Source organism: Alosa alosa, chromosome 21 (genome assembly GCF_017589495.1).
Source record: "Alosa alosa isolate M-15738 ecotype Scorff River chromosome 21, AALO_Geno_1.1, whole genome shotgun sequence".
Taxonomy (NCBI): Eukaryota; Metazoa; Chordata; class Actinopteri; order Clupeiformes; family Clupeidae; genus Alosa; species Alosa alosa.
Window position 1 is genome coordinate 25,075,316 of NC_063209.1, and position 17,500 is coordinate 25,092,815.

The window sequence follows — 17,500 nt, forward strand, 5'->3', positions numbered from 1 at the left end:
CTCTCTCTCTCTCTCAATTCAATTCAATTCAATTCATTGTGCTTTATTGGCATGAATGTTCAGGTTACAATATTGCCAAAGCATTAAGAGCAAAAAAAAAAAAACGTATCTCTCTCTCACTCACTCAACACAGCCTCTTAGACACCGCCATCCTTCTCTCCACCCCTCCATGCTTACATGTAAATACACACACACACACACACACACACACACACACACACACACACACACACACACACACAACACACACACACACACACACACAGCTATGCCCTTACTCACAGACTTAGGGCCAATCTCAATTCTCTGTTTTACCCCTTCCCCTATCCCTTCATCTTACCCCTAGCCCTTGTCCCTCTAAACCGAGTGGCAAGACATAGGGTGAAGAATATTCCCTTTGAAATGAGATACCACTAGCCAACCATAAGGGAGAGCTGGATGATTGAAACACTTGAATTAACGTGAATTTACAGAGATCGCATACACACTGAAAGCTAATATTTTGTCACTAGCAACCTGTCTTCTGTCAAATAGGCTATAAAATGCATTTTCAGCTCAGAATAAAACCGTTCAGGGAATTATTTCAACAACAGCTGAACGTGCCTATGTTCGTCAGCAGCCTACCTTGGTCCGGGTGAATGAAACAGGGATGGGGACAAAATAAACATGCAGTATGCTATGTAAACATCCCACAACCTCCTTTGATATTTTACAATAATATCCAAATGGTCGCATTTGACATCAGAAGCAATCGCTACCTGCCTATGCGGAGTCGGCAGTAGGCCTATGCAGCATTCATATCAGACTAACGGTAAAAAGTTCAGCTAATTTAGCTGCTGTTGACTTTACATTTCTGATATGGTATGCTGCCAATTCAAGGGTAGACATGGAAATATGTAAAATCACGAGACATTCACAAAATAATGATGTGCTGTTAACATTCACAAAACAGCGATTTTTTGAAAACTTCCTCGTGAAGAACAGGACCTTCAATATATGGTCACAAGATTGAATGCAACATAAAACAATTACCATTTTAATTTTATAATCCTTATTAATGCCAACATTTCATGTCAATGAATATCTCGGTGTGCTTGTTTTTCCGGTGTGAGCGGTGCATGTTGGGTATTTCTCTTACCCCTCGGTTTCAAGTAAGCTCCCGATCTTGCTTGGTTTTAAGGGGTATCTATCCTTGCCCTTATCCCTACCCCTCGATCAGTAAATGAGAATTGAGATAGCCCTTAAATCTCCGTGCACGCAAAACTAAGGGGAAGGGGAAGGGGTAAAATAGAGAATTGAGATTGGCCCTTAAACCTTGATAAGCTCTTGAGAAGGCCTGTGTATTATTCTTGTTCCGTCGCTTCTCGGGGAACAAGATGCAGCTGAATCAACACACACACAGTGGGCCCTCAGCTGTTCCCTCCCCCTCATCCCTCTTCCTCTCTCTCATCCTCCTCCTCTCCATCCTCAATTGGAAGGCCAGCCAGCTGAAGCGGGCCTTAGGGTGCTGGGCTGTGTGTGTGTGCGTGTGTGTGTGTGTGTGTGTGTGTGTGTGTGTGTGTGTGTGTGTGTGTGTGTGTGTGAGAGAGAGAGAGAGAGAGAGGAAGTGGTTGCCTTGTGAATCCAGGTCAGTTCTGGGAGGCTGAAGATGAAGTCATCCCTGCCAGTTACAGGACACAGGCCCACATGATGTCTGGGAGTCATTAACTATGACAAACAGATACGGCCAGAGCGAGCCAGTGGTTTGCCAAGTGCATTGGTGAACACAGAACTCAGGAAACCTAATCACGACTCTAGCTTATAAAAGGCTTGTTATTACAAGCCTCATTTTTATGTGTCTCACCAATCTGTGTGACTCAGGATGCAGGTATTTCATGTAGTGAATAGTCAGCACAAAAGAAAACAAAAAAAGCAGTAGCAAAATATGAACTGGTTTAACAGTAATACTTGTGGACCTGTGGATTGAAATATTCCTCACTAAAACTCACCCCATTGCTATAAAATTACATCATATGTGATTCTTTGTGATTCATCTGAATGCTTTAATGGCGAGAACTGGCTTACCTTGGGGTTCTCAAACCATGTCAAACCTTATCACTCTTCATGAAAATAAGGGAGAGTGAAAGATATGACAAAACAAAGAGAAGCAGAGAAAAGTAAAGAATGATAAAATGGAAAATGTGTCTGTCTGCCTATTTCAGGATATTAGAGGGGATTTTTTTTTTTTTCGAGTGTCAGGATAGGTGTTTCATTCACACTCCTCGCACCATTGCTAATACAACGCTTGTGTCCTTGCTGTCTTTTGCATTTTGTGAAATAAAAACCTGCAAATTTGTCCCAACTGAAAGCAACACACACACACACACACGCGCGCGCACGCACATACACACATACACACACACACACACACACACACACACACACACACACACACACACACACACACACAGGACTTTTAGAGGAAACTTTCAGTGGAAAAACAGGGAGTACTGGGGGCATGGGACACTATCCAGTGAGGTAAAAGCTAAATATTTTTAAAATATCTCATTCAGAGATTTGGAGATGCTTAACATACACTAGAGAAAACCCAGGAAACGTTTTGAAGGTCCCTGGAAACGATACTGTTGTGGTGAATATCACGTCACTGTTTTTTAGGCCCTCCTTATGATCTCATTAGCACCTGGCATTCAGATAGGTACAATGTTGCTAATGAAGACCGCAAGGTGTTATTTCTTGCTCCTATTTTGTATTTATTTTTATGCGTAGCCAAATTCAGGATGAGGACAGCCTAATCTTTTCTCCTCTTTACTTATCCTGTTGTAATGAAGTGTTTTTCCCCTCCATTGTCACTTTCAAAACAAAGTGATGTGTCTTCTTGACCCTTGCATTTGTCACAAAAATATAACACAAAGATTACAATTGAAATCTGGCAGTGTTTGAGACTTGGCTTTGGTAAGTATAGGCTTTGCTCCAAGGTCATTGTGCCCGAAGACCACAGGGTTTTAAAGGGTTTTTTGAACTCAACCATCTAATGCAACATGCACAAAAAAAGTAAATGGCTCCTCTGTCCTTTGTGCCTGTGCAGCAATTTTCCTGGGATCGTTTCGGCTGCCGTACGAAGAGATTCGAGACATTGTGCTGGAGGTGGACGAGGAGAGGCTGAGTGAATCTTTAATCCAGGTGAGTGTAAATCGGATCTCTCTCTCTCTCTCTCTCTCTCTCTCTCTCTGGCCCAGTTGTACTAAGAAATGATCGCCTGTTTCAGACGTTACGTGCACCTTAAAACATGCCACCATATGTATGAGCAGACCTCACATGGATGAAGTGCATTTTGCATGCCCATGTTGCGCAGAATGGTGAACCATGCATACTGTATGCATTTATGGGAGGAGAAGTGTTAAAAGCGATATTCCAGCATACGTGTTTTGCGCGCATATGTTTTGCAGTGAAAAATGTACACCTTTTAAAAGCAAACAGAAGCCAAATTGTGGTTAATTGTGTCAATAAGAGAGACTTTCAGAGACAACAGTCAGTATCCAGAGCACCAGTGTTGCTTCTTTGTACTATGTCAAAAGCAACCATAACTTCTGTTTGCGTTTCTACTGTCTTACTTTCCGTTTTCAAGTCATCCACTCCCCTACCAGCTAGACTAGACTATTACATATTTCATAGCCAGTGTGCACAAAAAAATTAGTATTTTTTTCTATGTAGTAGAACTACTGCTGTGTGTGTGTGTTTGTTGCTTTTATCGCTTTGCTTGTTGATGTCTTATTGTAAGCGTAAGCTATTTGATTAATTTTCATGTTGTCATCAGTAGACTCCATTCAACGGCGTTTGTGATTGAATTATTCCGCTCAGTTATGGCCACTGCAGATTATGTTTGAGGGGCGGTAATGTTTTCCTGATGAAGTGAAAGAAGTGAAATCTTCCTCAATTCCACGGAGTATGACAAGGTGCAGCGTTTGCTTTCTGCGGACAGAGAAACTCAGTATCCGCACTGTCTTTGTACATCGGCCCCACTCTCTCAGTCTGTCTCCTTCTGTGTGTGTGTGTGCTGAAAGAGCGCCACAGAGAGTGCCTTTGTGCCTGTGATAGGGTGCGGACCCGCTGGTATATTTGTGCCGTTGTGCTCTCTCATTTTTCAGAGGCGTCTGCGCCCCGGTGTGCAGTCATCAGGGTGTTTTGTCTAGTTTTGGTGCCAGCTGACCTCCTTTTTAAAAACTGCTTTTTACATCTTTGACACAAGTCAGGCTGGTTGCACACATGTACACACACACAGACACACACTCTCTCTCTCTCGCTCTATATCCGTCTCGCGGACACACACGTACACACACACATACACACACCCAGACACACACTCGCCATAGGGTCTTCCATTCATCCAGTGATTATAAATGGTAGGGGGCCGAGGCTTGGCAAATTCAGCCCGGCTCCAGCCTCCTATCCGCCGCGTCTTTGTCTTCCGGAGAAGATTGATGATCTTCCTGGAGGCTCTGCTCATTGAAAATGTTTTCTGTTGCTTTGTGGCGCTAAGCGTGGTAATTGCCAGGGGCGGGGGTCTCCTGAGGTAAGGGAACCTTTGCTTGTCAGCGAGAGGGCTGATCTCACTCTCCACCAGGCCACCCTCTCCTTTCAGCAGATTGCCTACTCTAATGCCACAACCCCGCCCCCCCCCCACCCACCCAGCCATGTCTCCCCTGTATCTTTGTGTTAAGAGAGGATCTGTCCAGTTCCACACCTCGATTCTAATCAGACTAATTACTTATGTTAGGGTTCCGTTGTACACTTTGCATGTCTTAGACTCAAGAATTTCACCACCATGTTGGTGCCCTTTGCCCTGATGGGTCTTACCCCTCTCTGCCAGTCCTCTACACACACTCACACATTGGAAGAGGATCCCGTGTGGGTTTTTTACGCCGGCCGAGATAAACCCTCCTCCCATGCGCATCAGGCTCCTTCTTTTTGAAGATGCAACAGCGTGTAGGTACCACCAGTCCCTCCTTTTTTTCCGGCCCAACTTGTGAGCCGCTCCTTGGCGCTGTGAAGACAGAGGAGGGAGGCGGGAAAAGAAAGTGCGCCGGCCAGAAAAGCTGGAATATATTTAGACATGGGCGCCCATGGCGGGCCCTGCAGGAGTGCTTATTCTGAGCTCCGATAACCTTTAATTGGCTGGTGGTCCTGCCCATGTGTGTGTGGAGGGAGGGAGTGGGGATGGATGGTGTGTGTGTGTGTGTGTGTGGAGGGAGGGAGTGGGGATGGATGGTGTGTGGTGTGTGTGGAGGGAGGGAGTGGGGATGGATGGTGTGTGTGTGTGTGTGGAGGGAGGGAGTGGGGATGGATGGTGTATGGTGTGTGTGTGTGTGGGGGGGGGCTACGGCCCCTGTCGCTTTGTGGTGCAGCAGCGGAGTTAAAGCGATGACCTTTTCCCATATCCCGCCTCTCTTTGCAGGAGAGATCCGTGTGTCAACACAGCCACTGAACGCCCACCTCTTCCTTGTCTGTCCCCCGTCTGTCTCCACACACTCACACACACACACACACACACACACACACACACACACACACACACACACACACACAATCTCTCACACACGCACACACACCTCTCACCTCACTTTCTGCCTTAGCACCTCCACCACAGTAATGGAACGGGCCTCCCATTTTAAAGCTCTGGCGTTTCTGTGCTCTGGAGACACAAAAGGCCTGCTGCAGTGTCTTGCTGCAGGTTGGCTTGGCAGGCACGACTGGGTCGGGGTGCTCATATTGAGGCGCTGATCTGGGGTCATGCTGAGAAGACATGGGGTGTGTTTTATGCTCGTTTTGTGTGTATGCGTTTGTGTGTTCATGTGTGTGTGTGTGTGTGTGTGTCTGTGTCTTTGTGTGTGTGTGTGAATTGAATGGGGCTGCAGCCGATTGCGGCTTCCCGCAGTGAATGACTTGGTTCCCTGGGAGGGATCCACTTTCTCCTGCTTCACTTCTCCTCTATCTCATTAATCACATTAAATGGCCTAGTCGCAGCCCACACGCCAATCACCACCCACACACACACACACACACACACACACACACACACATGCATACACACACTGCACATTGTCACACACTCACACACTCACACATGTACACACACACACACACACACTGCACATTGTCACACACACACTGCACATTGTCACACACATGGACACATGGACACGCAGCACACACACACACACACACACACACACACACACACACACACACACACACACACACACACACACACTGCACATCATCACACACACACACACACACACACCATGTTGCTTGTGCCTTTGCCTCCAGTCGAGGCTAAAGGATAAACTGTTCAGTGGAGTTCTGTGTGACCCTCCTTCAGCGCGTGGTCAAGGAGATGTCACGGGCCTCGTGTTGGAGTCCGAGTGACCGTCATGGGCCAGATAAGATGGGGAGAGCGACAGCACACACACGGCTTCAAGATCAGGGGCTGAGACTGTAGTCCAGTCCTGCGTGTTGGCAAGCAACGATGGAACCATCAGGTTCAAAAGGCCATCTCTCTCTCTTTCTTTCTCTCTCTCTCTCTCTCTCTCTCTCTCTCTCTCTCTCTCTCTCTCTCTCTCTCTCTCTCTCTCTCTCCCTCTTTCATCAGCATGTCGGAGGGCAGCATGTCAGAGAGAGCCGGGCTCCATTAATGTACATGAATCCATATCCAAGCACATCTCCGCATGGCTGTGCTGACATGCGTGATGCTCTGAATTTCTCAGAGCCACCATGCCACGTGTGAGTGTGTGTGCGTGTGTGTGGGTGTCCTCCCTGATGTGCTTGCACAATGACTCACCTCCTTCCCCGGCGCGAGATATTGGACTTGATTGGTTCCCCTTACTCTGCATTAAGGCTCATCACAGGCTGGCTGTGATATACAGGTCTGTGAACTCCGCCAGACATGCGTTGCATTGCCATCCATCCCCTGTCTATACGAATCTGCCGATGCAATGGCGCGTGCACTCACACACACACACACACACACACACACACACACACACACACACACACACACACGATCACACAAGCAATCACTTTGCAGCTGTCACTGCACTCTCGCCTCACCGTCCGATTGCAAGGAAAGATGGCCTCCTTCAGTCACCCGCTCTGCACATCCGATCACAGATTTATTCACAAGGGGAGAGTCAGCGAGCTAGAGAAAGAGAAAAGGGAAGAAAGATAAGCACAGAGCACAGAGAGAGAGAGAGAGGTCATCACAGTGTGTCTGACCTGTTTTCTCTCTCTCTCTCTCTCTCTCTCTCTCTCTCTCTCTCTCTCTGTCTGTAGCACATGTATAGGGTGTCCTCACACCCTTCCCCCACTTACCCTTCCTCTCAAACTCATACACAGCTCCATAAAGCCTTAAGCAGAGCAACAGTAAACAAAAGCAGGTAAACAAAAGTGTCAGCTGTGTGGAGGTGGTGTGGAATGGCCACTTGGCCGTCTCAATAGGGGGAAACGTGCCACCGTCACGGAGCCAAAGGTCTTCTCTCCGCTGTCAGGGGGCTCGGGCGCAGAGGAGAACAAGGCCTGCAGGGGCCGCATTGTTGCTGTTTTGAAGACCAGGCACAGAGTGTGTGAAAGAAGGGGTTGGAGGGGGAGGTGTGTGTGGAGGGGGGTGGAATGACTCTGTGGCTGAGTGACGGAGCCCGCCGAGCAGTACGGAGGCACGTGCGAGCCGCCATTGTTGTGGGCGCCAAACGGCCAAGCGCGTCCCCTCTCGGCTTTTCACCAGCGGCGCTAGCGCAGCGGCAGGTTTTGGGCACCACGCTCCCTTTGTTAGCGTTCTGACAGGGGTCACCAACCAGAGGTTTCGGCCCCGACACCCAACCCAACCTCACTCCCTTTTTATGCCTTCATGCCTTTATGCCTTCATGCCTTTATCCGACGCTGAGGATTGCACTCTGCTCTGTGTTTTTTTTTTGTATGTCATTCTTCACAGCTAAGGCAGATGACACTTGCTGACATTAATCTTAGTCAGCATGAAAGCTAGTGTGTAGCAGGTGGGAGGTGGGCATGGCTGATGGAGTGAAGCACGTGGATGAGGATTTATGCTCTCTCTCTCTCTCTCTCTCTCTCTCTCTCTCTCTCTCACTCTTTCTGGCTCTCTCTCTCTCTCTCTATCTCTCTCTCTTTCTCTCTTTTTCTCTCTATTCCTCTAAAGAAAAGAAGGCAGAAGGAGAGAAGAGAGGGTCTCTGTGTTTCAGGGACACAGATTGCCTGCATTTTGCAGTATCCATCCCAGCTTTGGCTCTGGCGGTGGTTTGGCTTTGGTGATAATTGACAGGAAAACAGAGATCCGAGCCCCTGCTTGGGGGCAGCCAGGGAGCCGGGCGTCTCAGCTTCCCCTTGAGTCTCTCACAGACCCCCGTGAGGCTGGGCCTCCCTCTGGGCTTGGCGAGTGGAGAGTTGGAGCTTTGGGGCAGACGGAGGGCTTGGATTAGCTTAGCTATCATCATGGCAGCGTTTTGGTCCATGTCCTTCCATAGCTGCTGCCAACCACGCTTCCCAAAGCCAAACAATGTATGTATCCATAATAGCTCTCTGAGGTCGACTGCCTTGCCCATATAGTGGAGGGTACAGATGTTACAGTGTAGTGCCATTGTGTTGGTGTATGTATGTCTTTGATTGCCTCCCAAAAAAAAAGAGATCTTCAGGAAAGAGGAGTGTTCTATGTTCTGACTGTGGCAAATAAAACATAAGTCACTAAGGCACTAAGGTGTGTGTGTGTGTGTGTGTGTGTGTGTGTGTGTGTGTGTGTGTGTGTGTGTGTGTGTGTGTGTGTGTGTGTGCATCGATTGTGCATCGACAATGTGCATGTTTGCGTGATACAACTCTCCATCCACGTTGTAGGTCTTTTTTGAGTTGTGGTTTGTCTGGTACCTTCCCTTCAACTAATACCACTAATAGACCCATCAGGAGTTAGTGCATACTTGATGCATTTGCCAGGGCACACACTCGCCTTGGTTTGACCATAAACATGGAAAAAAAACAGCTCATAACAGACTCGTATCATCACCTACCTACAGCAGATTAGGTCTCAAAGAGTCCTAAAGTCCTACTACCAGAGGCCCCTTACATCTCAGCTGGGAAAAGAAACATACAGCTCTAGCATCAATACTACCGTTATCATGAAACTCCAGCTGAGATAGACAGGCCTGACACATGGTGTCCAAACAGGTCTTCCTAAGCAATTCTAACTACAGACCTTGTTCAAAACTGAACCGCAAGGAGAAACTATTTAAATGAAGGACCTATATTCCACTCCACACAACGTCCAACATGCTGCCGAAAAGCAAGTATAGGGCCCACCCAAAAGAAATCCCTCATTCCACCGCCAGCACTTTGCAATACAGTTTGGTGCTACAGAATAGAGGACCGAAGCCATGACGTAGCGTTGCCAAGGCAGCAATTTCACTGGATCTAAACAAATCAATCTAACCATTGAAATCACCATTAGCGGTGGCTTTCTTAATCTATTTCAATAATTTTACAACGTTTCTAAGACGTTAGTATATTTTTTTTACACTGTAGGAATCACATACTACAACATATATTCATACCAACACAATCAAATTTGTGACTACAGAGTTTTATTTTAGCATGGGTTTCCTCCGTAAAAGAGACCTGCATGTAACTTCACAGCATGCGGTTAAAATCCTTAAGTTCACGGACCTGTTTTGGCTTTATTTTTTGGCAAAACCCGTGAAACTCTTAACAGCCGCCAGTCTTTGAGAAGACGTGAAATATCCACTGGAATTTAGTTTTTTTATATTACACCTGCCAGGGAATCCGTATTATGTGGGTAAGCTGCTGCCTAGCAGGTAAAGCACGAAAACAACTATAGCCTACATTTAAAACAATTTATTAGCTAGAAATGGTGCCACATGTCTACATTCAATGCTATTTAAGCCACTTCGAAAGTTTGTTTAGATCCAGTGATTCTGCCGTCATGGAAACGCTACGTCAGACTTCGGTACTCTATTAGCCTTTTCAGCATGTTGAAGACCCCAGCCAGCAACCCTTCAAAACACACACACACACACACACACACACACACACACACACACACACACACACACAGTGCTTTTGAGTGATCGCCAATTAGGATGATGTGTTCCGTTTTGTCCAACAGTCTAATTCTTAAAAAAAAAACAGACCCATCCGTTCTCATCCTGACAAATAATATACTATGCCAATAATATACCAGACCGCCAGCAAATCATATACTATGCCAATACTACACCAGACCGCCAGCAAATAATATACTATGCCAATAATAATAACTAAATAATAATAATAATAATAATAATAATAATAATAATAATAATAATAATATACTATGCCAATACTATACCAGACCGCCAGCAAATTGGCCTAGAGCGTGCAGGACAAGAGCATTACTCACTGGTGAGATAAACACACTTTTATAGGTGTCTAACATTTTACGACAGCTTCAGAAGCACCACACTTGCAAGGCTGTAATTGAAAAGAGTCTGTTTCTTTAAAACAAACACACAGGCCCATCAATTAATTATCCAACTAATATGAGTAGCTAAAAAACTTTGCTAACCTCTACAGTACATGTCTTTATTTTACTTCAGTATTTGCTAATTACAAACGAGTACAGCAACACTGACAGAAGGAGAAAGTGTAGCAATATGCAGATGAATGCTTTCCAGTTTAACACCCACCCTCTGTGTGTGTGTGCTGACCTCAAGCCTGGGGTCTACAATTTAGCTGCTCCTCAGCTGTTCAGTCACTGTTTCTGTGGAAAGTTGTTTTCCAAATGAGGGCATACTGATACATTAACCACACTGAATGTGGATGCATGTGTATATTCACATATAGTTTTTAAATGCTGAATTATTGTGTATGCAACTAATTGGGTTAAGGAAGGGGATGTTTTACCATATGGTGCCACAAAACTCCCAGTGTGGAAAACAACTTCTCTCTGTCTGTCACAGTGCCTCATACCCACCCACTGACATCCATGTGAAGTTGGAAAGAACTGCTTATGAGCAATACTCAAGCATGTTTTGCACTTGACGGTTCCATGTCAGATTGCCTAATCGTTGCTGGAAGGTTGTCATGTTTGTGTCTGTTTTGAAAAACTTCAAAATCAATACTTATTACTTGAGAAAGATTTTGAGCCAGTAATCTACTTTTTACTCAAGTACATTTTCCGTATACCTATAACTACATTTTCCATATCGATATACCACAAATCAGCCGTAAATCGGCAGGGAGAGAAGAGTGAAGAAGTGAGAGAAGAAGTGCTGTTTTTACCATTATTAACTATTTTACTCGTAACACCCCCAATTATCACCACTTTTGTTAAGAAATTCTGAAACAACACTTCAAAATAGCATTTGCTAAATTAACCTTACATTTTTCAGTAGCCATAGGTGTGTAGATTTGAACAAAATCTGGTTTGTTTGTTAGCGGGAGCATTTACTGCCTGAAATATCCGATTTTGTTTACCACGCTCGGAGTTATAGTGCTGGCCTGATGGGTCGCCTATTTTAACTCGCCTAAGCTAGTTAATCAGTGTGTGTGTGTGTGTGTGTGTGTGCGTGTGTGCGTGCGTGTGTGCGTGCGTGTGTGCCTGTGTGTGTGTGCGTGTGTGTGTGTGTGTGTGTGTGTGTGTGTGTGAGTGAGAGTGTGTGCGTGTGTGTGTCTGTGTGTGTGTGCCTGTGTGTGTGTGCGTGTGTGTGTGCATGCCTGTATGTTTTTATGTAGAGTATGATTGTGTGGGAGCTATGCACTATGCAACTCACTATGCAACTCACTGGCTGAAATCACCCCGTGGGGGTTGAGTATAAGAGAAATGGATTTAAAATGTTTGATGTATTTAATATTAACAGATATCCCTTTCAAAAGGAAAGGCTAATGACTACACTGTGACTACACTGTTCTACTGCTTTAATTGCTTAATTAGTAATTATTATGTGTTGTGTGCAAATTTGATGTCGGAAGGAAGTATTAAAAATGAGAGCAATGTAGATCTAAAGAAATCACAGGGCTTAATATCAAAGGGTTCATTCTTTATGTAACATAGAGGATGAATTCCCGAAAATGGAGGGTGTATATGTTGTTTTATGCATAACTCTCGCTCAATAGCACCACTTTTCTCCCCTAATGATACAGTACGAGTTAGCACTCATCCTCCTGATATTGTTAACTGTGCAGCACAGTCTTCTTAATTTAGCCGTCGCCCATTGGTGAGCTTTTGAAATGTAGTCATTAAGAGGAGGGTGCACGCGCACCCTGGGAAGCACCGAGTGGTCATGGTAGGGCAGTTTTGCTTTAATGACTCACTCACGCACTTCTGCCTGCACATAAACAGGACGACACTGCTGTAGTGCGAGGGCCAAGGATTTCCCAGGATATGATTTCAGTTTTTTATTTTTAATCTTCATAATCTTCATCATATTGAGTGTTTATTCTATCAAAAGTTACTCATGCACTCCCCTAAAGCTGGATTATGGGTAATCCATGCGAGGGCTGCAGCCAGCAGTATAATTAGATGCTTGTCATTCTGGTCCACTCTCCTCGCCTCCCTGAGCCCCCCCAATCACACGCCTGTCCTGCCACTGCCCTTCTCTTCTTCTCCTCCTCCTCTCTCTCTTTCTCTCTCTCTCTCCCTCTCTCTCTCTCCCCCCTTCCTCTCCCTCTTCCTCTTTTTTTTTTTTTTCTAAATCAGGAGCCGCCTTGCACAAAACACCCCAGAGCTTCTCTCAATTTACTCCTAACAGTGTCTATTACTGTTCTCATCTCCTGTGCTCCGTGCTCCATTCGCGGGCCACAACACAGTCGCTGGCGTGGGCAGTAAAGTTGCAGAGGGCTGGCCGTTTTCATTTCCCCATCCCATCTCCTCGTCTCTCCTCACCGACCTGCACCGCCATGTGCTGCTTCTTCACCATCCATGTCTCTCTTTTTAGCAAGTGCTATTTGAATTTATCCCCAGTCACTGGGTTGATGCAGGAGCCTTTCAGAATGACCCCCAGAGAGAGGAAGTAGCTCATACTGTAAATTACTGCATTAGTAAGATTTGGATATTTTTGATAGCAATCAATAGAGAATTCACAGTTTGGGTTGAGATGGGAGTAAATCTAGTTTTATGATATGTGTATAAATAATTACAGCATGCCATCATAATACCTCAGTTAGCAAGCTAGTTATGTCTGTAATGATATAAGGTTGCTAGGTAGGTCTATAGTAAAGTCTATGCTTTCTGCTCGGTATCTTCCTGGTCAGATAACAACACTGCTGCTTTGAATAGTGCAGTAGTCAGGGCAGGAGATGTAAGGGTCTTTATTACCTCATGAACTCCTGGATTGATCAAATATATGCATTGTTGAAATGTCTATGTGTTTTAGATGAACTGCACTCTATAGCTTTCAAGTTTTGTAGTTGTAGTATAATTTCAGGACCTAGCCTGGCTCCTGCAGTGCAAGTGACGAGTCCCTTTTATGTCTGAGTGCATAATGTCAGCATGACACAGGCTCACATAGGCTCCTGCATTTGAATCTGAAAGAATTTGAATCTGAATCTGCATCTGAATTTAGATCTCATGGCAGGTGTTGCTTGGTATGGAGTGCCGCACTGCCTTTGCACACCTTCCTTCCTCGTCACCTGCTTCTCTCGCCCGGCTCCATCACTCCCCCACCCCCCCACGCTCACCTGCCCACTCGCCGCGCTACACGGGCGATGGCGGTGCTCTCCGCTCACCTGCCCACTCGCCGCGCTACACGGGCGATGGCGGTGCTCTCCGCTCACCTGCCCACTCGCCGCGCTACACGGGCGATGGCTGTGCTCTTCGCTCACCCCACCTCCAGTGCTGCCGTTAGCGCCGGTGGCCGAGGCTTATTGTCCTGCCCTTGCTTGTTATTATTATTTATCTTGTTTGTCAATCACCCAAATCGCCCACCGTCGTGGCACGGCACGGCGCGGCGCCCCCCATCATCCATATTCATTGGCCCTCATTACCTGGCTTGCTGGTTGGCTGCGGGGCCCGGGCACTCGTGCCAACCTTTTCTTCGGGAAGACTAACAACAGGTGATGAGGGCAGCTTGGCAGCATTGTTCCCCATCATTTGCATGGTGTAAAGTGCACATATGGGACAGGCCGATATGGAGAAGTGCAGGCCCTTCGGATTACTACTTAAGCAGGGGAAGCTTCTCTGCCCCCCCTTTAGCCTAATTGGGGCTCGGTTTTTGGCATGGTGTATATAGCCCCTTCTGCATGAAATGCTAATTCAACAGGCCGATCTGAAATGCATTATGCTGATCAAGTGGGGAGGAGGAGGAGGAGGAAGAGGAGGGAAAAATCCCCCAAAGGCACTGTGTAAAGCAAACAGTGCAGAGCAGTGCAGTGCACACAGTGTTGGCCCTCAAAAAAGTGCACGCGGATTTAAGACGATGGTAAAGAACTTTTTTTTTGGCTCTCTTTTCAACTGAACAGTTGAGTGCACTGGACTTGTGCTGGATTCCCGTGTGTGTGTGTGTGTGTGTGTGTGTGTGTGTGTGTGTGTTGGCGTGTGTGTGTGTCTTGCGTCTTGTGGCGTGTGTGCGTCTTGTCTTGTAGCGTGTGATGTCTTGCATGTCTGTCTCTGTGTGTGTGCACGTGTGTGTGCATGTGTGTGTGTGTGCGCGTGAGTGTGTGCACGTGTGTGTGTGTGTGTGTGTGTGTGTGTGTGTGTGTGTGTGTGTGTGTGTGTGTGTGTGTGTGTGTGTGTGTGTGTTGTTTGTAAAAATATAGCTCCACTTTTTCTCAATGTGTGTTGTGTATGTGTGCATGTGCAAGTGTGTAACAGTGCATATGAGCTGCTGCTCCATCTGTAGTGTTAGAGCATAGAGCCGCTCCCCTCCCCTGTTTCACAAGTTCACAACAGATGGAGACCAACTTGTGTGCGAAAGGTATCTGATGAGCAGTGAATGTATTCAGAGAAGTGTTCCTGGTGACGACCACATCGGTTTACTCGTGACATCCTAAAATGCGAAGTGAATGCTGGGTAACCACGCGGCAAATCCACTAGGGGACCTAAAAAATTCAGAGTGACACACACAGAACCACTTAATGTCATAATTCAATGAGGTTTTGACAGAATAGACCAGTGGCAGAGTCTTTTGAGGAAAAGGAGAATATTAGAACCACTCCGGGCCCATTCGCCCTTCGGGTTAACATTACGTTTCTGTAATCCACCCGGCCGCGAAATCATGAGACAAATTTAACCGACTGCACAGGTGCTCGCTCACTCCACGATTCCAGAAATGTCTTTTGAAACACAGAAATTAATGTCATGCCAGTCCTGTCGGCTTTGCCAGCTCTATCCTTTGCCACCTCCAATATAATCCATTTTTTTTATTTCTCATTTAGTTTAATGCGATTGCGGAATCTGCCATCACTGGTTTGTCGCCTGTCAGTCGGCCACACTGTTGAACCTTCGTCACACACCAGAGGTGTTAGTTTGATTTAGTTTAATGGTGATGGCTTTCGGATTATGCCGGAGAGCTCTTCTGTACAGTAGATTAGTCTAATGCAGAAAGCAACAGCCCACAAAGGTGTTGCACATGCTAGGTAAAAATTGCCTCTTTTGAGCACAGACGGGTACTCTTTTTGCCTGAAGTTGAAAGAGACTACAGACGATTGGAAACACTCGCAAAAGTTTCACCAGAAAGCCAACTCTGTTCCTGAAGTATGAGGTTCCATTTTAAACACGCCTGTACTGTTCTTCCTCTATTTGCTCTAACATAAATGCTGTATTTTAGTGGTGGTTAAGTAAAGAGAAATGTGGGAGTTATATAGTGTTTTTTTTTTTTTTTTTTTTTTTTTTTTTTAAACTCACTGAGTGATGGGAGCCAGCTGTTTCTCGGTAGTAGCTTATATATAGCCCATACTGTGATTCCCAATAACCCTTTAATAGGATGAAGGCCATTTTGGTAGATGGTTGTCATGAAGATGTAAGCAAGTTTTCTGAGATGAGCCTTGAAAGGCAGGATTGTGGCAGGTGTAGTGTGCCATGTTCAGAGCTCATGGGTTGCAGGCAGGTTCAGCCTCAGAGCTGCAAATGCTGCTGGATGTCATTAATCATGCAGCTCCTGCTGGGTAGAGTGCACCACGCTCTTCAGTGGAACATGTCACATACATGTGGGGGAAGTGATAAAACATACACGGATGTGAGGAAGTGAAAAAAAAAATCTGGATATTTGTTTGTTTACTTATTTACTTACCTACTTACTGACTTATTTGCTTACTTGTTTATTTCTTTATATACTTGCATACTTACTTAATATATATGCATGTACATATTGTTGCACATGCATATATTTTTATCGAACCTGTTTTGGACTTTTTTTTTGAAGATGTCATATGCCAGAATGAAACTATGGCAAGCCGATTGAGCATTTATTCAGATATCTTGATATCAGGCATAATTGACATGCAAGCCATTTCTGTCCACTAGTTAACTAGTGAGCCATTTCTTTGTGAACTAGTTAACTAGTGACAGCCAAAATGCTCACTAGTTAACTAGTAAGGCCCAAATTATCTCTAGTTAACTAGTTCATATGTTTCATATCTTACTAGTTAACTAGTAATGCTCAGCATGTTCACTAGTTAACTAGTGGACACTGAAATGTGCACTAGTTAACTAGTTTAAAGACTTCTATATTTTACTAGTCAACTAGTAAGGTACAAAAATGTTTACTAGCTGACTACTGAATGTCAAATTCCCACTTGTGAACTTCTATGAAATTTGGCCAGCTGCTTGGGCATTTATTCTGATATCTTGATATCAGGCCAACATGCAAGCCATTTTTGTCAACTAGTTAACTAGTGAGCCATGTTTGTGCACACTAGTTAACTAGTGACAGCATAAATGCCCACTAGTTAACTAGTGAACACATATTAGCTTTACTAGTTAACTAGTGAGAGCCAGAAATGTCCACTAGTTAACTAGTAAAGGCCAAAATGCATACCAGTCAGCTAGTTGAAGGCTAGTTAACTAGTGAGCCTACTGCCATCACCTAGCTAGCTAGTAAGCCATTTATGGTTCACTAGTTAACTAGTGACATTGACCTACTGCAACTAGTTAACTAGTGAGGTGTTTTACCTTCACTAGTAAACATGTGCACATGTTTGGCTGTCACTAGTTAACTAGTGAGACCCAAAAGCCTTCAACTAGCTCACTGGTATGCATTTTGGCCTTTACTAGTTAACTAGTAGACATTTCTGGCTCTCACTAGTTAACTAGTGAAGCTAAAATGTGTTCACTAGTTAACTAGTAGCCTTTTGGCTCCCACTAGTTAACTAGTGTGCATATTTTGGCCCTTACTAGTTACCGGTAACTAGTTCACACAAAAATGGCTTACATGTACATGACAATTATGCCTGATATCAAGATATCAGAATAAATGCTCAATCGGTTTTCCATATGAAACAGAATTTGTAGTCT

General features: G+C 45.3%; 1 protein-coding gene across 1 annotated transcript in view; it reads left to right on the forward strand.

The window, feature by feature from the left end:
- diaph2 (diaphanous-related formin 2) overlaps positions 1-17,500 on the forward strand; it is a 417,030-nt gene that overhangs the window by 240,520 nt on the left and 159,010 nt on the right. The window contains exon 21 of the mRNA XM_048230740.1: positions 3,086-3,180. Coding sequence (XP_048086697.1) covers positions 3,086-3,180 — 95 coding nt within the window. The remainder of the gene's footprint in view (positions 1-3,085; positions 3,181-17,500) is intronic.